Source organism: Gymnoscopelus braueri, assembly GCF_963280865.1.
Source record: "Gymnoscopelus braueri genome assembly, chromosome: 16".
Lineage (NCBI taxonomy): Eukaryota > Metazoa > Chordata > Actinopteri > Myctophiformes > Myctophidae > Gymnoscopelus > Gymnoscopelus braueri.
Genome location: NC_137616.1, coordinates 3,184,561 through 3,203,591, shown reverse-complemented (window position 1 = coordinate 3,203,591; position 19,031 = coordinate 3,184,561). Strand labels below are relative to the sequence as shown.

At 42.3% G+C, this 19,031-nt stretch overlaps 1 protein-coding gene across 1 annotated transcript in view; it reads left to right on the top strand.

Moving 5' to 3' along the window:
- The window catches only part of LOC308102695 (lysophospholipid acyltransferase 2-like), a 68,025-nt gene that overhangs the window by 40,997 nt on the left and 7,997 nt on the right, over positions 1 to 19,031 (top strand). The window contains exons 2-9 of the mRNA XM_080452523.1: positions 2,046 to 2,191; positions 10,095 to 10,172; positions 11,989 to 12,084; positions 13,579 to 13,634; positions 15,096 to 15,150; positions 16,193 to 16,376; positions 17,668 to 17,860; positions 17,948 to 18,051. Of these exons, the coding sequence (XP_080308649.1) occupies positions 2,046 to 2,191; positions 10,095 to 10,172; positions 11,989 to 12,084; positions 13,579 to 13,634; positions 15,096 to 15,150; positions 16,193 to 16,376; positions 17,668 to 17,860; positions 17,948 to 18,051 (912 nt within the window). The remainder of the gene's footprint in view (positions 1 to 2,045; positions 2,192 to 10,094; positions 10,173 to 11,988; positions 12,085 to 13,578; positions 13,635 to 15,095; positions 15,151 to 16,192; positions 16,377 to 17,667; positions 17,861 to 17,947; positions 18,052 to 19,031) is intronic.

The window sequence follows — 19,031 nt, the reverse complement described above, 5'->3', positions numbered from 1 at the left end:
TATATCAATTTGGGGGTCCGCGGACCACTGGTATAGGATATACGTTTAAAAACATATATTATATTGGTTAGACTGGTTAGATTGGTTATTGATAGGTTCTTGGTTTATCTATGATCCTAGATTACTATCTATATGCATTTTGATGTATAACCTTGTGTTTACCTTGCTTAATTGCTCTGGATTAAGAGCATCTGCTTAAAATTGTAAATTGCATTTCAGTCATTAAAAGGAGTGCTAGCAAACAACTACTTAGCAAGTTATACAAGAGGTGTTTTCACCCTAAAACCCTGAACCCATGCTTTAGATCAGTGCTTTTCAACCCCTTTCATATCAAGGTCCATTATTTATTCGGCATCTGAGCCACGGACCACCATTAGATGAGATTTAGACTCTCAGACCCAAGGATATTTTGTTGTCGTTGGATACGATTTTGTCCACAATTCCATGCTGTATTGATGATGTTGGTACCATAGGAGAGATAACAGGCAAGCATTGATCAAAATAACAATTCTTTCATCAAGTAATGCAGATGTTTAACAATAATTGAACTCTTGAGAGCGTAAAATGAAACCAAATGGACCCGTAAGTCCATTTGGTTTCATTTTACGCTCTCAAAAGTTAAAGATCTATAAGGGTCCATTTGGTTATCAACTCTCCATCATTTAGCTGGGGACCATCTGGAACCCCCTCAAGGACCACTAGTGGTCCCCGGACCACTGGTTGAGAACCACTGCTTTAGATGTCTCTGTACTCTGTACTGTTTGCCAAAAAGTAGCCGGTTATTTTGGATAATGTTCCCCCTAGAATATGGATGCTGGGGTTCAAGTGGTTAAAAAGAACTGCAATGGAACAGACGTCCACAACATTTAGTTTCAATTACCACCAGAGTTGGTTTTAAGAATTGACTGAAAGAGATGCAGGAAAATAATGTCTTAGATTATGTCTACTTTTCATGTCAGTTTATTGTGTTCTGTTATGAGTTATGTCTGGTTTGTTTGTTTATTTATGTATTTTTCTTTTTACCCATTCCCTTTGTTCAAGTTCAGTGCAGTGTGTTGTTTTATTGTTTCTATATTTATACATGTTTTATTTTGTTCTTGATTCTGTCTTCTTGTCTTAATTTCATCTTTTCTTCCCTCGTTTTTGTTTCGGTCTTTGTTATATGTGTGTATTTGTTCTTTATTTAAAACAAATTTTGCTTGTCAACCTTTAATTGTACTTCGACCCCAGGGCGAGTAATCGCTGCTGAGGGATCTGAAATAAACAATAAACACACATATGTTTTACATAATAATAGATAATATCGTTGCTATCAGGCAGAAACCTTGTATGTCCATATTTCAACTTCTTACATATTTTTGCATTTTTGCGTTGACCATGAGTATTTAATGTGTATTTGATACAGTCTGTAGGCTATTTGGAAAATATTGAATAACTTCTAAGTACAGTATCCGGAAGTGAAGTAACATTTTCAAACATGAATCAAAAGCATCATGAAATGCATTCCAATACACGACTATATTGAAACTATGCAGAGAAATCATTAACCCATTGAAACCGGGAAAGCATCTGTGTCATTTTAGATTGTAGCTATATATACATGTATACAGTATAGCAACATACGTTTTTCCAAAAAATCTTAAGATTTAGAACAATGGTTCTCAAAAATAGCAGATGTACAAGCTCACAGTGCGTCACTTCGTGCCGCGCTGCAAGCTTGTACATCTGCTCATTTTGAATTTATTTTGAATAATCTTTAAAGTTTCATTATTTTGAATTTTTTGAATTTTTTTAACACACATCTTATCTTCTCGGGGTCCCTGGCACAAAACATTTTCAGATGGGGGTCAAATATCATTTTCGGGATCCTTGGCATGGAAAGTTTGAGAACTACTGATTTAGAAGGCATTTGTAGAATCGGCCTCAGGTCTTAAGGTTAACTTAATATACTTGTATTTACCACAACAGTTGCAATGCATTTCTGATCACAAACACACTGCTCACATGAATTTATAACATGCTCTCTCTCTCTCTCTGTGTATCAGGTGAACTTCGTAGTGTGTCAGCTATGTGCTGTGCTGACAGCGTTGTGGTTTCGTGTGTACTTGCACCCCAGCACCACCAGTCCCTTCACCAGGCATGTAGTCGCCACGCTGCTGGGCCTCTACTTCGCCCTCTTCTGCTTCGGATGGTGAGTCATCATCATCATCATCATCTTCAGCATGTGCTCCGGTCTACTGGTGAAGAAAAATATATCGAGACCGATATTTAGATAACCAACTTGATCTTGACCAGTAATTGATTAATCGAGAAGTATAATACTGTACTGCAGGGGTCTTCAACGTTTTCAGGCCAAGGACCCCCTAGCTGAGAGAGAGATGAAGCAGGGACCCCCTCTACATTGTATAAAATTGTGTTTCAGATCAACTTTTTCTGCTCTTTTTTCCCTCTACACCTATAACTCTTTGCCAAAAATAGCCGATCTACAAGCTCACAACGCCTCGTGCTGCGAGGCGTTGTGAGCTTGTAGATCTGCTATTTTTGGCTAAAGTTCTCCTCAGAAAAGGAATGCTAGGGTTCAAGTGGTTAATGTAAAAAACAAAAAAAAATCCTAACACACAAAGAATTGGCGGACCCCCTGTAGTAACTCTGAGGACCCCCTAGGGGTCCCGGACCCCCTGTTGAAGACCCCTGCTGTACTGTATGATTAATTTATTTATTTGATTTTGCATTTACCGCCCCTTGTGGTCTTCTTCTGATGTTTTTTCAGGGCAGTTTTGAAACAGACCAGTGTTTCACATCCTTTAGTTTAATGAATGGTGTCGGGACATTCCACACTTTGGTGGCAGAGTAGTAGAATGGGAACTTTCCCATGTTTGTTCTATAGGCCTATTTGGGTAATACCAGATCATTGTCGCTCCCTCTATAGTGTTGTGGCTGTGCATGGGTGTCACAGAAACCACGCCTGTCTGTCTGTCTGTCTGTCTGTCTGTCTGGCAGGGACCAGGTGTGTTAAGGCAGGTACACATTGCAGGACCTTAAAGTGCTCGGGGGGTTATCTGATCGTTAAGCATTACACACTGCAGGAGTTTATTTCTTGAAATCGGCTGTCATAATATCGTTGTGGTCTTCACAACAGGATTGATCCCCGACAAGGGCTGACACACTGTAGGATAGTTCACTAGGATGCTATCTCCAGAGTCAGACCCAATACATACATTTGAGTTTATTCCAATTCATTTTAATCGACGTATCCCGTGATATGCCTCTCTCCCTCTCCCCCCTCTCTCGCTCTTTCTCTCTCTCTTTCTCTCTCTCGCACGTCAAGTGCAGAAGCGGTCAGTGACAGCGTTGCCATGTCCGCTTATTATAAGCGACTTTGGGCTTGTTTTTCTGTAGAGTTGCTTGTAAATATTGGTTGTTGCGGGGTGCATTTTTTGGGGCTTATTTGTATAGTTGCTTATTTGGCCTTGTTTCCTAATGTTGTTTAAACCAGTGGTTTAAACAACACATAATATGTATTTGTCCGCAGACCCCCCTTCTGTAAATATGTTGTGCCATCACAGACCCCCATACAAGATTTGTGTGGATTTGGAAAATATTCCACAATTTTCTCAAGATTTTTCTTTGAAAATAGCTGCGACGCGTTGTGAGCTTGTAGATCGGCTATTTTCAAATATCCAATGTATTTGTAAATAGGTTTAAAGTGCTCAAGTGGCCTTTTCTTGGGCTTGTTTTCATAGACCTGGTTGCTTATTTCTCTCGCAACATCTGGCAACGCTGTTTTGACACAACGTGCACATGCTGCACACTCACACACACACACACACACACACAGAGCTCGCTCTCGCTCTCACTCTCTGTCTGTCTCTCTCTCTCTGTACAATTCCTCTAAAATAAACAGCCCACCAGGCTCGCTCACTCTCTCATTTTGTTTTATAATGTTAAGTTAATACAGGACTGGACGATAATATTGCGGTAGGGACTGTTTGTTGTGGTCAGATCCAGCGACGCTCCCCTGGCCACGGTGGCTGTAATGTGCTCTCATTGGCTGTAGCGTGCATCTCCTCGCAAGGTGGTCGCAGCCCTGTTCATAGTGTATGATATTGTCTGCTGTCCTGTCCCAGACAGAGCTGAATATCTAACATGGTAGTTATCTGAAAACGGTCGGAAAGCCGTCGCAGAGCGGATAATCGCGGCCATATCGTCTCGCGGTGCCTTTCACACACAGCGAGCATTATCTCGCAGATCAAAGGCCGATCTGCGTCAGATCGGGAGGTTTTGTCGGCGAGCGCCAAAAAATGTCGGCGACAGCAATATCGGACCCAATCTCCTGCAGTCTGTACGGGCCCTTAGTTCTCTCATATTGCAGTGTGAGAGCAGTCCGGCAGCGTCCCAACAGGTCGATAAAACACACACACACACACACACACACACACACACACACACACACACACACACACACACACACACACACACACACACACACACTGAGAGGCCTCTCTTCCAGACATCATAAATGCTTATAAACGGTCAGGTGTCATCTGTCTGCACTGCTGATTGGCTGCGTTGAAACCCGAGACAGGAAGTAGTAGCGGAGCTCCGACTGAACGTTAGGAGCGTACTACGAACAGAGCTGTGATGCTGTCAGGTTGAATAATGGAGGCCCGCTACTGTATCTCTGGATTAAAGGGCATAGCAATAGCAGATAGCAATTAACACATTGACTGACAGGAATTAATTAATTAACCCATTAAGACCTGGAACGCATCTGTGTCACTTTAGATTTCTTTGGCTATTCAAAAATAGCAGATATACAAGCTCATAGCGCGGCACCGACTGCCGCGCTATGAGCTTGTAGATCTGCTATTTTTGAAAAGTCTTGAAGAACATTTTTTTTGATTTTTTTCCAAAAACTGTCCGCCAGCGTTTTTACTAATCTTCTGAGACCCACAACATTTTTTTTCAAAGAAGATGTAAACAACATATGTCTGGGGGGGAGGACGAGGGTCTCTTCTATCATCCGGAAAAGAACAATTGTAACCACGATCTTCCGTTCTTTAGTTATCAGCAGTTAAACAATAAATCAGATCAATGTATTTTTCGGCACGGTGGCGCAGTCGCGCTGTCGCCTCACAGCTAGAAGGTCCTGGGTTCGATTCCCGCAGGGGACGCTGTGGGCGCTGGGGGCGTGTTCTCTCCTCCTCATCATCAGTGCCCACACCCTAGGTGGGGTTGGCGAAAGGGCCTTTCTGTGTGGAGTTTGCATGTTCTCCCCGTGTCTCCTAGGGTAGGTACCCTCACAAAAAACATGCAGTAATCCTGGTCACTATACTGCCTCCCCCTGGCCAGCCGGGGCGCCTGATGGAGGGGAAGGGAACTGGTTGGAATAACGTGTTCCTTCCACGCGCTACGTCCAACCAGGGAAACTCTCCCCTGTCAGGTGATAAGAAGGTCAGACGGCTCTCATGCATTGAAGGAGGCATGAGCTCGGCCCTGGCCTCCCTAGGTTGGCAGAGGGAAGGTAGTGCCCAGGATTACACGCTTAGGCACTGGCACTAGGGTGAAAAAATAGGGGTTACAAAATCGTGGGATAAAAAAAAAAGTAAAAAAAAAGTAAATGTATTTTTCTAAATCTGATAACGTTAGTCCGGACAGGCTGGAATTTGTTTAGATCACGGGTGATTTCCGGGGGTATTCTTCTTCGATAGTCCCAGGATCGCAATCACTGAAAACACCAAATGACGTCTATGGAAGTCAATGGCAGTCAAGCGTTGGATTTGAAATTACTTCTATAGACGTCAATGGCAGTCAATGTGTTAAAAACAATTCGAATCATTTTTCAAAAGTATTTCATAAATAAAAATGAAAATAATAATAATAATAATACTAATAATAATAATAATGTCCATCAAAATTTGTTTTTAGATCTGCTATTATCACTAGTTTGGGTCCAGGGCAAACGTCTAATTTCTCTTTTGGGTCTTAATTGAGCTAAAACGTTTGGGAACCACTGGTTTTATATAGGGCATAGCAGTGGCGGACATTTTGTGGTGCCACAGATCGAAACCCCATTCATTTTTCCCATAGAGATTCAAAACTATGTCAAAAAAATATTTGAATACCAGACTTTTACTAGTAAAAGATGATTTCTACATTGTGGTATTGCTACTTTTAGTAGAAATTTACACCACTGGTTAATATAAAGCTGCACTATGTAACTTTCCTCTTCTACCCCGGATTTGAACCCGGTTTCCTGTGCAAGTGAATTATTATTATTTTTTACCAATGAGCTAATGGAGCCTGCCTGCTTGCTCAGGGGATAAATAGAATATTGACCATCAGATCAACATTCGTGATAGATCCTGTGTCTTAGGTGAAACATGACTTTTGACACGATCTAAATGTCTCAATAGCAGAGCAGGGAGACAAAATACAACCACCCCCATTGTATACGTTATATTGGATTAACATACTCTACCATACAGATTGGGTAAGAAATTACAGTGCCGCTTTAAATAGAGCGTTTTGTACTGTGCGTTACAAATGAGGGTTTATCAATACACCAATGGGACACATACATCAGCACAGCGCCAATAGGGTCATCTCTTTAGCTATTCTCCCAGGGCTGAATCTATGTTTAGCATTAAGCCCTAAAAAGATGCCGTCCATTAAAGGCCGGGCGTTAAGAATAGCAGCAGGGTCGATGCCTGGCTCATTAACCTCCCTTGTCTGTCTGTCTGTCTGTCTGTCTGTCTGCCTGCCTGCCTGCCTGTCTGTCTGTCTGCCTATCTTAGTGCAGCAGATTAGTGACACAATCGTTCACTTTGTGATACAAGCGTACAATTTGGCATGAATAATGGCTAGGACCAAATTTTTCAGAAAAGCCCGTTAGCCAACTAAAAATTCAAGATGGCCGTCACATAAATTTTTTTTAAACGGGGGCGCCTGCTGCCCAGGCGCATACCACATAGGCTGGTAATCCAGCATGTCGTGGGTTCGACTCCCAATCCCGTCGACCTTTGCTGTGTGTCACCCCCCCCCCCATCTCTCTCCCCATTTACTGTCAGTCTACTTTCCTATCAATAAAGGTAGAAAAAGCCCAAAGTGGTTTGACATCACTCTTAAAAAAAAGAAAGTAAGTGAAACAAGGTTTTTCAGTGTGGAACTTGAATGAATATTTTAATGATCTAGTTATCAAAATGTATGTATTTTGACATGATAAATTCAATGGTGCCAGTGAAAATTCAATATGGCTTCTGGTTTTCAAGATGGTGGCCATTTTCAACAAAAAATCACAGTTTCCTGTTCTAATTCGATCAGAAATGAAGTTTCAACCAGATGTACGTAGTCCAAGATCTACATTACAATGTTGTAATCAATGTCAATTAGTTGACATTCTTTTTTATAAGAGAGATGTCAAAGCACAACCAGGGCACACTGGTGACATCAATGATGTGAGACTCATGAGGTTCAGTGTCAGCAGTTGTGTACTCACTATAGTTGTAGTCTACTAACTGTACTTATGATTTAGTGTCCCAAATGCTATCTAGTTAGCCCTCGGGGCTGGCACTGGCATAAGCAGTCTATGCGGTTGCTTAGGGCCACAACTACTAGGGGGGCCGGGGAGCCTGTCATAGTCACAGAAATTGTTCAGACTAATTGAGAAACCTGTGAACATTCGCACCTCAGAAGATCACACTTCTTGATAAATCTCTCATCTCTGGTGATGGCAGATCAGCATTAGTCATTTCCTATGAAGATGTCTGCTCTTACACCTTCCTGGAACTGACAGAGGGAACTAGCCCAAGCAGGGTAGAGGAGATGACTCATAGGGAAGTAAATTGGGTATTACACTCTGTGATGATGTGGTCAATGTTTCGTCTGATGTACTCTTCTATGGTTTCTGCAGGAGCAGGAAGAAAGGCCAAACTCACAGGCAATTAAAAAGTGTGATCCTACGATCTCTCAGAATGTTCACAAGATGCTCAATTAGCCTGAACCCTTACTGTGACTGTGACTCAAATGACAGGTGAGAATTCTCAGCCTGGTCAAACTATTCAAATTTGTAGTGGTGGACAGTCACAGTAAGTACACTTGAGTACTGTACTTAAGGAGTAGTTCACCCCCAAAAAATACGTATTTTCTATTAATTACACACCCCATGAAGCCTTGAATTCATTGAGATTTGGGATACAACTAGGTTCAAACAAAGTGCTCTACACTTAGCCCGATCGTTCATCCAGTGCCATTAAATCCGGTGCGATCTGTAATTGCAGCCCCATTACCCTTGGCTCGGCCACTTTCCTGCGCTGGCACATCCTGTTAATTCAGGTGCGGTTATCTAACTACAATACTACAACTAACTAAACTACTAGTTGGTGTATATCCAGGGCTAATAAGATTTGGGACACTGAATTATACTATAACTAAAGCTAGTAGACTACTACAGTGAGTACACTACTTAGCCGACACTGAAACCATGCTGAGTCTCACACCAATGATGTCACCAGTGTGCCCTGGTTGTGCTTTGACATCACTCTCTAATCACTCACATAAAAAGAATGTCAGCTAATTGACATTGATTATACAACAGGTAGTTCCGACCAAGCAATCTGATTGGCTGAAATAGCTTTCTAGCCGTGCTTCAAACCAGCATCATAGCACAGGCCTAATCACATTAATAAATCACTCCGCACTGCAGTCCGCACCTGATTAGACCATATGTTGTACAGCTGTGCTGTGAAGTCACGCTGTCCCACGGTAGGAAAACAAACAGACAGACAGTACCCACCGCCGCCACCGGAGAACAAACAGCTACGCAAAATGGACTATGTTGTTAATTTTGACTTATTTGGTGGACTTACGGTTGATCAATGGTTAGAAGAGAGCACACTAAATCGCCTAAAATCCTATAATAAAAGGAATAACTGGAAATTTCAATGGTAACATCCATACTGTATAAATATCCTCCTGTGTTAAAGTAAAATTACTCCCATTTCGTTAACAGTCCAGTGTATGTTATACTTTATCGTACGAAGGTATCGCACGGCAAAAATAGCCGATCTACAAGTTCACAACGCATCGCCATCTTGACGCGTTGTGAGCTTGTAGATCAGTTATTTTGGCCACGTAACACGATCGTACGACGGAGCATATAGCCTACTGGAATCAGCTGTGTTGATGAGACGATGACTCAGAGTGATGCGTTGTTACAGGGACTATTTTGTCTCTGTCAAATAAACTTTTCTCTTTACAGGGAAACGGATAAGCGAATTATTATGAATTGCCCCACAATATGAATACATTTGGATGTGTTTTGTTGGTAACTGTTGTATAATCGCAATATTACACTCGAGGGTGTGCTTTACCTTACATTATTAGCACTTCTGTGATCGCGGCGGAACTCGGCTTCGCCTCGTTCCTGACCGCATCACAGGCGTGCTAATAATGACGGTAAAGCACACCCTCTCGTGTAATATTGCTTAATTACAACATTGTATGTAGATCGAAAGATTGCTTCTTAAACCTTGGACTACTCTACATCCGGTTGAAACTTAATTTCTGATCGAATTACGACAGAAAACTGCAGATCTTTGTCAAAAAATTCCGCCATTTTGAAAACTAGAAGCCATATTGAACTGATATTGAATAGCTGATCTACAAGGTCACAACACGTCGCACTGCGCCGTGTTGTGAACTTGTAGATCAGCTATTTTCGGTCTGTGACATCCGTGCGCAACCGAGATGACTTGTCTCAGTTCTATCGGATCTCTTCTCCACTTGTCCCTCCCTAACATTTTAGTCTAGTTTTTATTTGTTGACAAAATTCAATATATTAAGTCATAGTTTTTGTCATCATAGCTAGTTTTTAATTTAGTTTTCGTCAGTGAAAAGAAATAGTCGGTGGACATTTTTCTTCATAGTTTTAGTCGCCAAAATTAACACTGGCATTGACAGTTGCGCGCACGGCTCCCCCTGTCAAATATGGAGGCCACGGTGATGACACATCGCTCCAGTGTACTGCAGCGGCCAATGAGGTATCTACGTTTCTCTATGTATGGGTGTTGACGTGCATACTTCTTGTGTTGCAGGTACGCACTGCACTTCCTGGTCCAGAGCGGGCTGACCTATGGCATCATGATCCTGGCGGGAGTGGAACACATGCACAAGTAAGACGGACGGACAGACAGACAGACAGACAGACAGACAGACAGACAGACAGACAGACATCACTGAATAGTCTATAGTAGGCCAGTGGTTCTCAAACTTTTTCATGTCAAGGACCCCAAAATTGACACTTATTGGCCCGCGGACCCCCATTTGAAAAGATATGCCAGGGACCCCCATAAGACAAGATTTTCTTTTTACAGCATAGCAGTGATTCTCAACCATTTTAATTCAAGAACCCCCAGTTTGACATTAGGCTATATACGGACCCCCGTTTAATTTGCATTTCTATCTCTGGGACCCCAATCTATATATTCCATTTGTACACTCTCAGAGTTACAGACCCATAAGGGTCCATTTGGTTCCATTTGTACACTCTCCGAGTTACAGAATAAGGGTCCATTTGGTTCTTAACAATCTGTCATTTAGCTGGGGAGTGGGGACCCGCTGGAACTCCCTCAAGGACCCCTGGGGGTCCCCGGACCCCACTTTGAGAACCACTGGAGTAGGCTACCGAAGTCCGTCACTCCCACTACCCCTGGGTCACGGCCAGGGCAGGGATTCCACGGCGGTTTTAGTTAAAACAGCTGACCCATGTTGTGCAATTAATTATGGAAGATCTTGTAAGCCTATCTTACACAAGGAGCACTGAAAACGAATGAAAATGCATTGTGTTTTCTGTGGCTGTGTATGTATCTAATAAATGCAATGTATGGAATTAAGCTGCAACTCTACTGACGAACGGGGTCATACCTATGTTCCCCGGGTTCTATGTTCCCCACTAAGGTTATGGTTAGGGTTAGACAGAATGTAGCAAATTTACCGGAGCAAATTTCATTTACTTTCACTAGGCTATCCGACGCTGACAAGATCGTCAGTCAGATGAGGGGATTCCTCTTACAACTTTGTAAAGCATTACCTTTACCTTGAGCCGTTCATTTTGCTCTCAACAATACTTTTTGAACAACTAAAAATACAGTACAGGAAACAGTTTTGTTGTGCTCAAAGCCTGAGTCTGACTCGAGTTTTAGGATCCCATATCCAGGAGACCGTAGTTTAGAATAGATCCTATAGTCCGAAAAGACAGTCGTGGGTTTTATTGGTTGTTCTTACAACAACAACCCTGCCCTGACAATATGGTTGTCTGGGCGATATCACAACCAATCGATGGACGGGCTCTGCCTGGCCTTGTCTGCTGAAGGTTGCGGTGACAGCTTTGTGTCAATGTAATATGAAAACAAACTAAATCAATTGATCAAAATCCAAATGCAATTTTTTTAATTGAGGGGACGCCGCTCCCCCGCGCTCCCCCTCCACTACACCCATGGTTAGCAGCTGCCATTGATTGCCAGTGACAGCGCTTGTTTACAGCAGCCTACACCCGACATGAAAATATAGATTAATAAATATGACAAAATACAGCAAAATTCCAACATTATTAGAGTCTTAACTCTTTCACTTATTAGATATATACATTACATACATTAATAAACTGCCACACTGCCCGCATTTTTGTGTTTTTTAACCTTTTCAACTGTGGTCACAGAAAATGTAGATCCTATGATCTATCATCAGACCGTTGTAAACACAAACAGTATCAGTGGCCGTCCCCCAGAGGGTAAAAAAAAGCAATTGTTAATCTTGTGATCAAAGCGCCACATTTTATATTGGATATTCGGCCATTGCAGCTTGTCCTGTTACTTGTAGCAGAGTATTCCTACATTTGCAGTTGTGATTTTTACTTGAGTAAAAAAACTAAACCAAACAAAATCACTCCATATATTGTTATATGAAGAGGTCTTACGTTATTTGTTGCAGGTACTGTTTGGTGGTGGCTCTTGGATATCTGAGTTTCTGCCAGATCACCAGAGTCTATGTGTTCGACTATGGAATGTACTCTGCTGACTTCACTGGGTAAGGCTCTGTCTCTGTGTGTATCTCTGTGTGTCTCTGTGTGTCTGTGTGTGTGTGTGTGTGTGTGTGTGTGTGTGTGTGTGTGTGTGTGTGTGTGTGTGTGTGTGTGTGTGTGTGTGTGTGTGTGTGTGTGACTGTGTGTGTGTGTGTGTGTGTGTGTGTGTGTGTGTGTGTGTGTGTGTGTGTCCAACCTGATCTCACAGAACTTAGTATACATTGCACGGACTGTCATTCCGTGCATAGACACCTAGAAAACCCCAAAATCAGTGCATAGCCGCCTCGCATCTCCCCCATTGACTAAACCATTTCGCAGGCGCGCAGTCTCAAGCGAACTAGTCTGGGAGAAATCGCCTCAGAGCCTGGACAGCAGGGGCGCGGCCACTGCGTTCTGATTCAAATCAACAGCCAGTGAAGAAAAGGGGGCGGGATCCACATGCAGTGGGTGTTACGTGTAAATAGGAGCGACGGGAAGCAATTTCTCCTTGAGAAATTGCGGCCGCCATTGTTGTGTACTGCTGTTTGCCTCTCGTCGGACTGTTTAGACGAGTTGCACAGCTCTCAGACCAGTAAGAGGCGTGTCCGCTCAGATTCTGAGTGTAAGTTACATCCCGCCCACAAATACCCGGGCTCTGGCCCAGAAGTTTCCTCGCCCCTCCCGTTTGTATGCGAGAGCTGGCGAAAACTTCTGGGAACTCAGATTACAAGCGAACTGGAGCCATGTGAGGGACCACCGAGTGAGCTAAAGCGAACGAGTTGCCGTCCCGAACGTTGTAAAGTAAAGTTGCCGTCCCGAACGTTGCAACGTTACTCAGCGCCATTTGAGTTATGTACCGATAGGCACAGAATCGTAAATCCTGTTGTGGGGACTGCTCTGCTTATGAGTTGCAACCGGTTACGCCCACTGTGGGACTCGCCGTACATATGCACGGATTTTCGGGTTTTCTAGGCGTGCTATGCACGGAATGACGTGCACTGTCTGTCTGTCTGTCTGTCTGTCTGTCTGTCTGTCTGTCTGTCTGTCTGTCTAGCTCTCTCTGCTTCTCTTTGGGTGCACACATGATATTGTTGCTGTCGGGCAGACACTGTGTATCTCCAGTTACTTTTTTCTAATAATTATTATTGAATTACCTTTTTTTTTTACTTTGTCATATGACAATGTTGCGCAAAAGTAATGGAAATATATGGTAGGGTCTGGACGGACTAAGACATTGAGCTGATACTTCAAAAATAGTCCTCTGTTTCCCTCAAACAAAACAGAGTGGAAGAACAAGAAATTTAAAGATACTCTCATTTCACTATTTGTTCCCACCTGTCGTGTGGGATTTCTGCGTGCTCCTGATCGAGTGTCTTTTACAAGCCTATGATGAGCTTTGATTTTGGGCAAAACACAGTCTGACAATGTTTAATGTACATCTCTCTCTCTCTCTCTCTCTCTCTCTCTCTCTCTCTCTCTCTCTCTCTCTCTCTCTCTCTCTCTCTCTCTCTCTCTCGCAGGCCCATGATGGTGATTACACAGAAGATCACTAGCTTGGCGTTTGAAATTCACGATGGTGAGTCTGTCCTTTTAAGGACTCTACTGTAAACTATATAAATGAAGAACTCTGTGGACCATTTAAAGAACATAATAGGATATAGTATGAAGAACTACCGTATATAGAATATATGAAGAACTATAGATTACTATTTGGCCCTCACACCTATGTCCCACCGCCGATCCAGATCTGGACAACCGCATATCCGAACGACTGGGCGTATCGAGTTTATTTATGGTTATGTCTGAGTCATAGTGACGTGGCCGTGGTCCTGCCTGTATCGGGGCGTATCGGGTTTGTTTAGGGTTATGTCTGAGTCATAGTGACGTGGCCGTGGTCCTGCCTATGTATGGGCGTATCGGGTTTGTTTATGGTTATGTTTGAGTCATAGTGACGTGGCCGTGGTCCTGCCTATGTATGTGTTTTGGAGGTGCACTCTGTAGATGCCCTATAGTGCCCTCAACATGCAATTCCAATTTGCGACCCTCTACTTTGATCGTTTTATCACGGGCCTGAAGTGAGGGATTGATCTCATAATGTTACTGAATGATAGTATGAAATATGGGCTATACAAGCTCACAACATGTCACAGGCAATGCATTGTGAATTTGTAGATCAGCTATTTACAGTGTGCGATAACATGCGATTCCAATTGGGGTATGATTGGATGTTGGATGTCATGATATATGGCTTTTTCTTTGATTAAGAAATAGGCCCCGATTACAGGCAAACACCATGGAGGATGAAAACCCTGTTTGGCGGACATTGTCACATGACTCACGACACCATTTGTGCCTAATTTGTTGGGGGGGGGGGGGATCATGTTTCTGCAACAACAAACATTGAACATTTGTAGCATTTGTGGTGCCTGCTGTGGGTGGAAGTGAAATCGTTCTTGGCTTTTGAAAGTTTTACGTTGATTGGTCCAGCAGTGTCCAAGATTAGCTGCTCACAATCACACACACGGATGGACAGGGATGAAAACATTATCCCCAGGTCGGGCTGTTACGGGCCTGGTGGAGATAAAACAAAAAATTATAATAATAATAATTATAAAATTATGCAGATCCTTGGAACAATACATTTTAAGATGGGGGTCCGTGGCCAAATACATAACAAAAAAATGTTTTCTAAATCCTAACATTATGTTGTTATATCAGTGGTGCTGCAACTTTTTCATGTCAAGGACCCCCCACAATGATATGTATTTGGCCGCGGACCCCCATCTCAAAATATGTTGTTCCAGGGATCCCCAGAAGCACAGATCGGAGTAATTTTTTTCCGCTTTATATATATATATATATATATATATATATATATATATATATATATATATATATATTCAAAGATTTGCACACATTGTCCAAGTTTTTTCAAAAAAATTGCAGATCTACAAGCTCGTAGCGTGGCACTCGGTGCCGCTCTATGAGCTTGTATATCTGCTATTTTTGGATTAAATGTTTTGTTTCCTCCCAACAGGCATGGCCCGTAAAGAGCAGCATCTCACACCTGGACAGAAGATCCTGGCCATAAGGTTTGTAGAGAAACAATTCACTTGCTTGTTTGGCTGAACATCAAACTGGTCTTCTCCCAGACCAAACGCACTCCCTGGCTTCTGTTTCACCAGTATAACCCATTAAGACCAGGGGAAAGCATCTGTCATTTTAACCACTTTAACCATTATCTTATACTTTGGCTATTCAAAAATAGCAGATTTGCAAGCTCTCCGCTTCATGAAAGTTTGTGCAAATCTTTGAATATATCTTTTTTTAAAGCAAACATTTGTAACTCAAATCTTTTCTTCTGGGGATTCTACAAATGCCTTCTAAATCCTAACAGTTTTTTTGAAAAAACTTATGTTGCTATAATTAGTGGTTCTCAAACTTTTTCATGTCAAGGGTCCCCAAGATGATATGTATTTGGCCGTGGACCCCCATCTCAAAATATATTGTTCCAGGTAACCCCCTGCCAGAAGCAAAGATTGGGGTAAAAAATGTTATGTTATAAAAATATAAATATATTCACACAAATGTTCACTATTTACAGATAGACAAGTTCTACAAGCTCTACAAGTTCTCTACTTGTTGCCACGCTTGTAGATCACACTTGTAGATCTGCTATTTTTAGATCAGTGCATGTTTGCATTCAATATGGTAATGACTCAGGGGAAGAAACTATACTTGAGTCTGTCTGTCCTGTAGCGCCTCCCAGAGGGCAATAGGTGGAACAGGTGATTTTTATTTTCAGAATTTATATTTGTATAATGTATTCATCACTCTCTTGCATTGTGTGTAAGTTGCATGCCGATTTACAAGCTCTCACCACGTTGCAGCGCGAAGCGGTGTGAGCTTGCGAATCAGTTATTTGTAATATGTTGAAAAGTTTTGAAACTTGTCACCTATAATCTCATAATAGAGAAGCCAGGTTGAAAAGTGTGTGTGTGTGTGTGTGTGTGTGTGTGTGTGTGTGTGTGTGTGTGTGTGTGTGTGTGTGTGTGTGTGTGTGTGTGTGTGTGTGTGTGTGTGTGTGTGTGTTTGTGTGTGTGTGTGTGTGTGTGTGTGTGTGTGTACGTATAGGAGGATGCCCAGCCTGTTAGAGTACTTCTCCTATAACTGTAACTTCATGGGCATCCTGGCCGGCCCCACCTGCTCCTACAACGACTACATCGCTTTCATAGAGGGCGGGACCTGTCGCCATAGAGACTTGGAGACCAATAGGAAAGCCAGTAGGAAGCTACGCCAGAGCGAGCCCTCTCCCAACGTGAGTCAACATCAGAGTGTACGGCTGCTCACTACAGAGCTGACGAGGAAGCCCCTGTTACTGAACAAACACCCTATAATAATAATAATAATAATAATAATAATAAACTTTATTTGTATGCAGTGGTGTAAAGTAACTAAGTACATTTACTCAAGTACTGTACTTAAGTACAATTTTGAGGTACTTTTACTTTACTGGAGTATTTCCAATTGTCTATACTTTTACTTCTACTCCATTACATCTCAGCCCAGCAAGCACAATGACGTCATGATGACGTTATGATGACGCCCGGTCATCACCCCGGTGACGTTCAGGACTAGGCCAGATCACAGCCCATATGGGGATGATCTTTACGTCATTTACAGGACGTCATCACCGGGACATCATATGGACATTTGGACAGCAATTTTGGGTGATGAGAAATGTGTTTAGATGACGTCCTGGAAATGACGTTTTTGTGGTCAGGATAAATTTTGGTTGATATCAGGTGATATTCTGCGCCAGATCTGACTTGTCTTGGTTTGACTTGATCTAGCCCCAATCGAGACGTCACTGATTGGTCCGGGTCCTGACTGTGCTTGCTGCCTGGGAGAGGCACATAGCCTATTGTACTTTTACTCCACTACAATTATTTGAAAACTTTAGTTACTAGTTACTTTGTAGATATAAATCATTACATTATAAAACATACATTAACCACTTTAGCCCTATTTTAAACCTAGGCTACAGTATTTGGAAATAGCCGATCTACAAGCTATTCTCTGCTATATCGCTGCTATTTTCAAACATTTTTGTACATTTTGAAGCTAATACTTTTGTACTTTCACTCAAGTAAATTTAGAATTCCGAACTTTTACTTGTAACAGAGTACTTCTACACTGATACACTGCAGTATTGATACTTTTACTTAAGTAAAACATTTGAGTACTTTTTCCACCACTGTTTGTATGGCACCTTTCATGACATGAAATGCAGCTCAAAGTGATTTACAGAGCAATAATGCAATTACAGAAAAAGCAAAAAAAGAAAAGCTAAAGCATAACACAACATTAAAATAATAGCAAAAAAGGCAGTGAATCAGGCAGAACAGTGAGGACATGAATAACAACACAGAGATTAAAAAATCAGCTAAAGGCAAGAGTGAAGAAATAGGTCTTGAGCTGTGCTTTAAACAACAATGATTACTATCTACTAACAATGATTACTATCAGAATATAGAGCTGTTTAACACTTATTCTGACCAACAAATATCACGTTACGTTTCGGCGCGGTGACTGGTCTCTCGTGTCAGATGGTGGTGGTGCGCAAGCTGTGCACGTGTATCCTGTCGCTGCTGGTCTTCCTGTCCGTCTGCAAAGTCTTCCCCGTGGAGAGGAACATCGACCAGGCCTTCATCTCCGCCACACCGTTCCACCAGCGCGTGGTCTACCTCTACCTGTCCATGCTCACCACCAGACCCAAGTACTACTTTGTCTGGACGTTAGGTAGGTGTCTGTCTGTCTGTCTGTCTGTCTGTCTGTCTGTCGGCCTGTCTCTCTCTCTCTGAGCCTCATGCATTGTGTTGTTTTCAGCTGATGCCATCAACAATGCGGCAGGGTTCGGCTTCAACGGTTACGACGCGGACGGCTCTCCTCGCTGGGACCTGATCTCCAACCTCCGAATAATGAACATAGAGGTGAGACATACACGACAGACAGACAGACAGACAGACAGACAGACAGACAGACAGACAGACAGACAGACAGACAGACACTCAGTATTGTTGGGGGGAACAGTTATTAATGTGATTAACATACATGATAATCCATTAGTAACTCTGAGAGTGTACAAATGGACACTCTCAGGGTTGAAACACTGGGTTGAAACACTGTAAAACCCTGAGGTTTTACAGTGTAGGTTGGGGTCCAGAGATTAAAAAAAAGGAGGGTCCGTGGCCTAATGCATATCAAACTGGGGGTCCTTAACAGGATAAAGGTTGAGAATCACTGGAGTACAGTAGAGTACAGATGAGTTGGTACCCTGATGGAGTACAGTAGAGCAGGGGTTCCCAAAGTTGGGGTCGCGACCCGGAGACTGACGGTGGGGTCGCGAGATTATTTTGGGTCATAAAAAAAATAAAAAATAAAACGTTTTTTTTTTTTTACTTTAAATTCAACAGAATGGATGAAATACAATCTAAAAATGATTACAAATGGAACATTTTACCATTATAATACATTACAAATGTGCACCGAACGTGCAAGTTTATGTGTATAAATGACCTCCAGATTTAGGTGGGGTCGCGAGTCAATTTCCGCATTATTTTGGGGTCGCGGGCTGAAAAGTTTGGGAACCCATGCAGTAGAGTATAGATGAGTTGGTACCTTGATGGAGTACAGTAGAGTACAGATGAGTTGGTACCCTACCTGCCTGCAGTGTAAATGGGCCAAATGTGTTGTCTTGCCTGTCATCTGATGACACATGACGATGTGTTTCCAAATGGATCAAAAATAATAAAGAAAGTAAATACATTGATAAACTAGAAAATGTGCTCCTCGGAGCTTGGCTTTTTGAAGTTACACACCTATTTATAGGATTTTATTTCGTCATGCGTCTCGCTAGCCAATCAAAAGCATTGGTGACAACATATTGTCACGTGTCACGTGAAGCTTGACC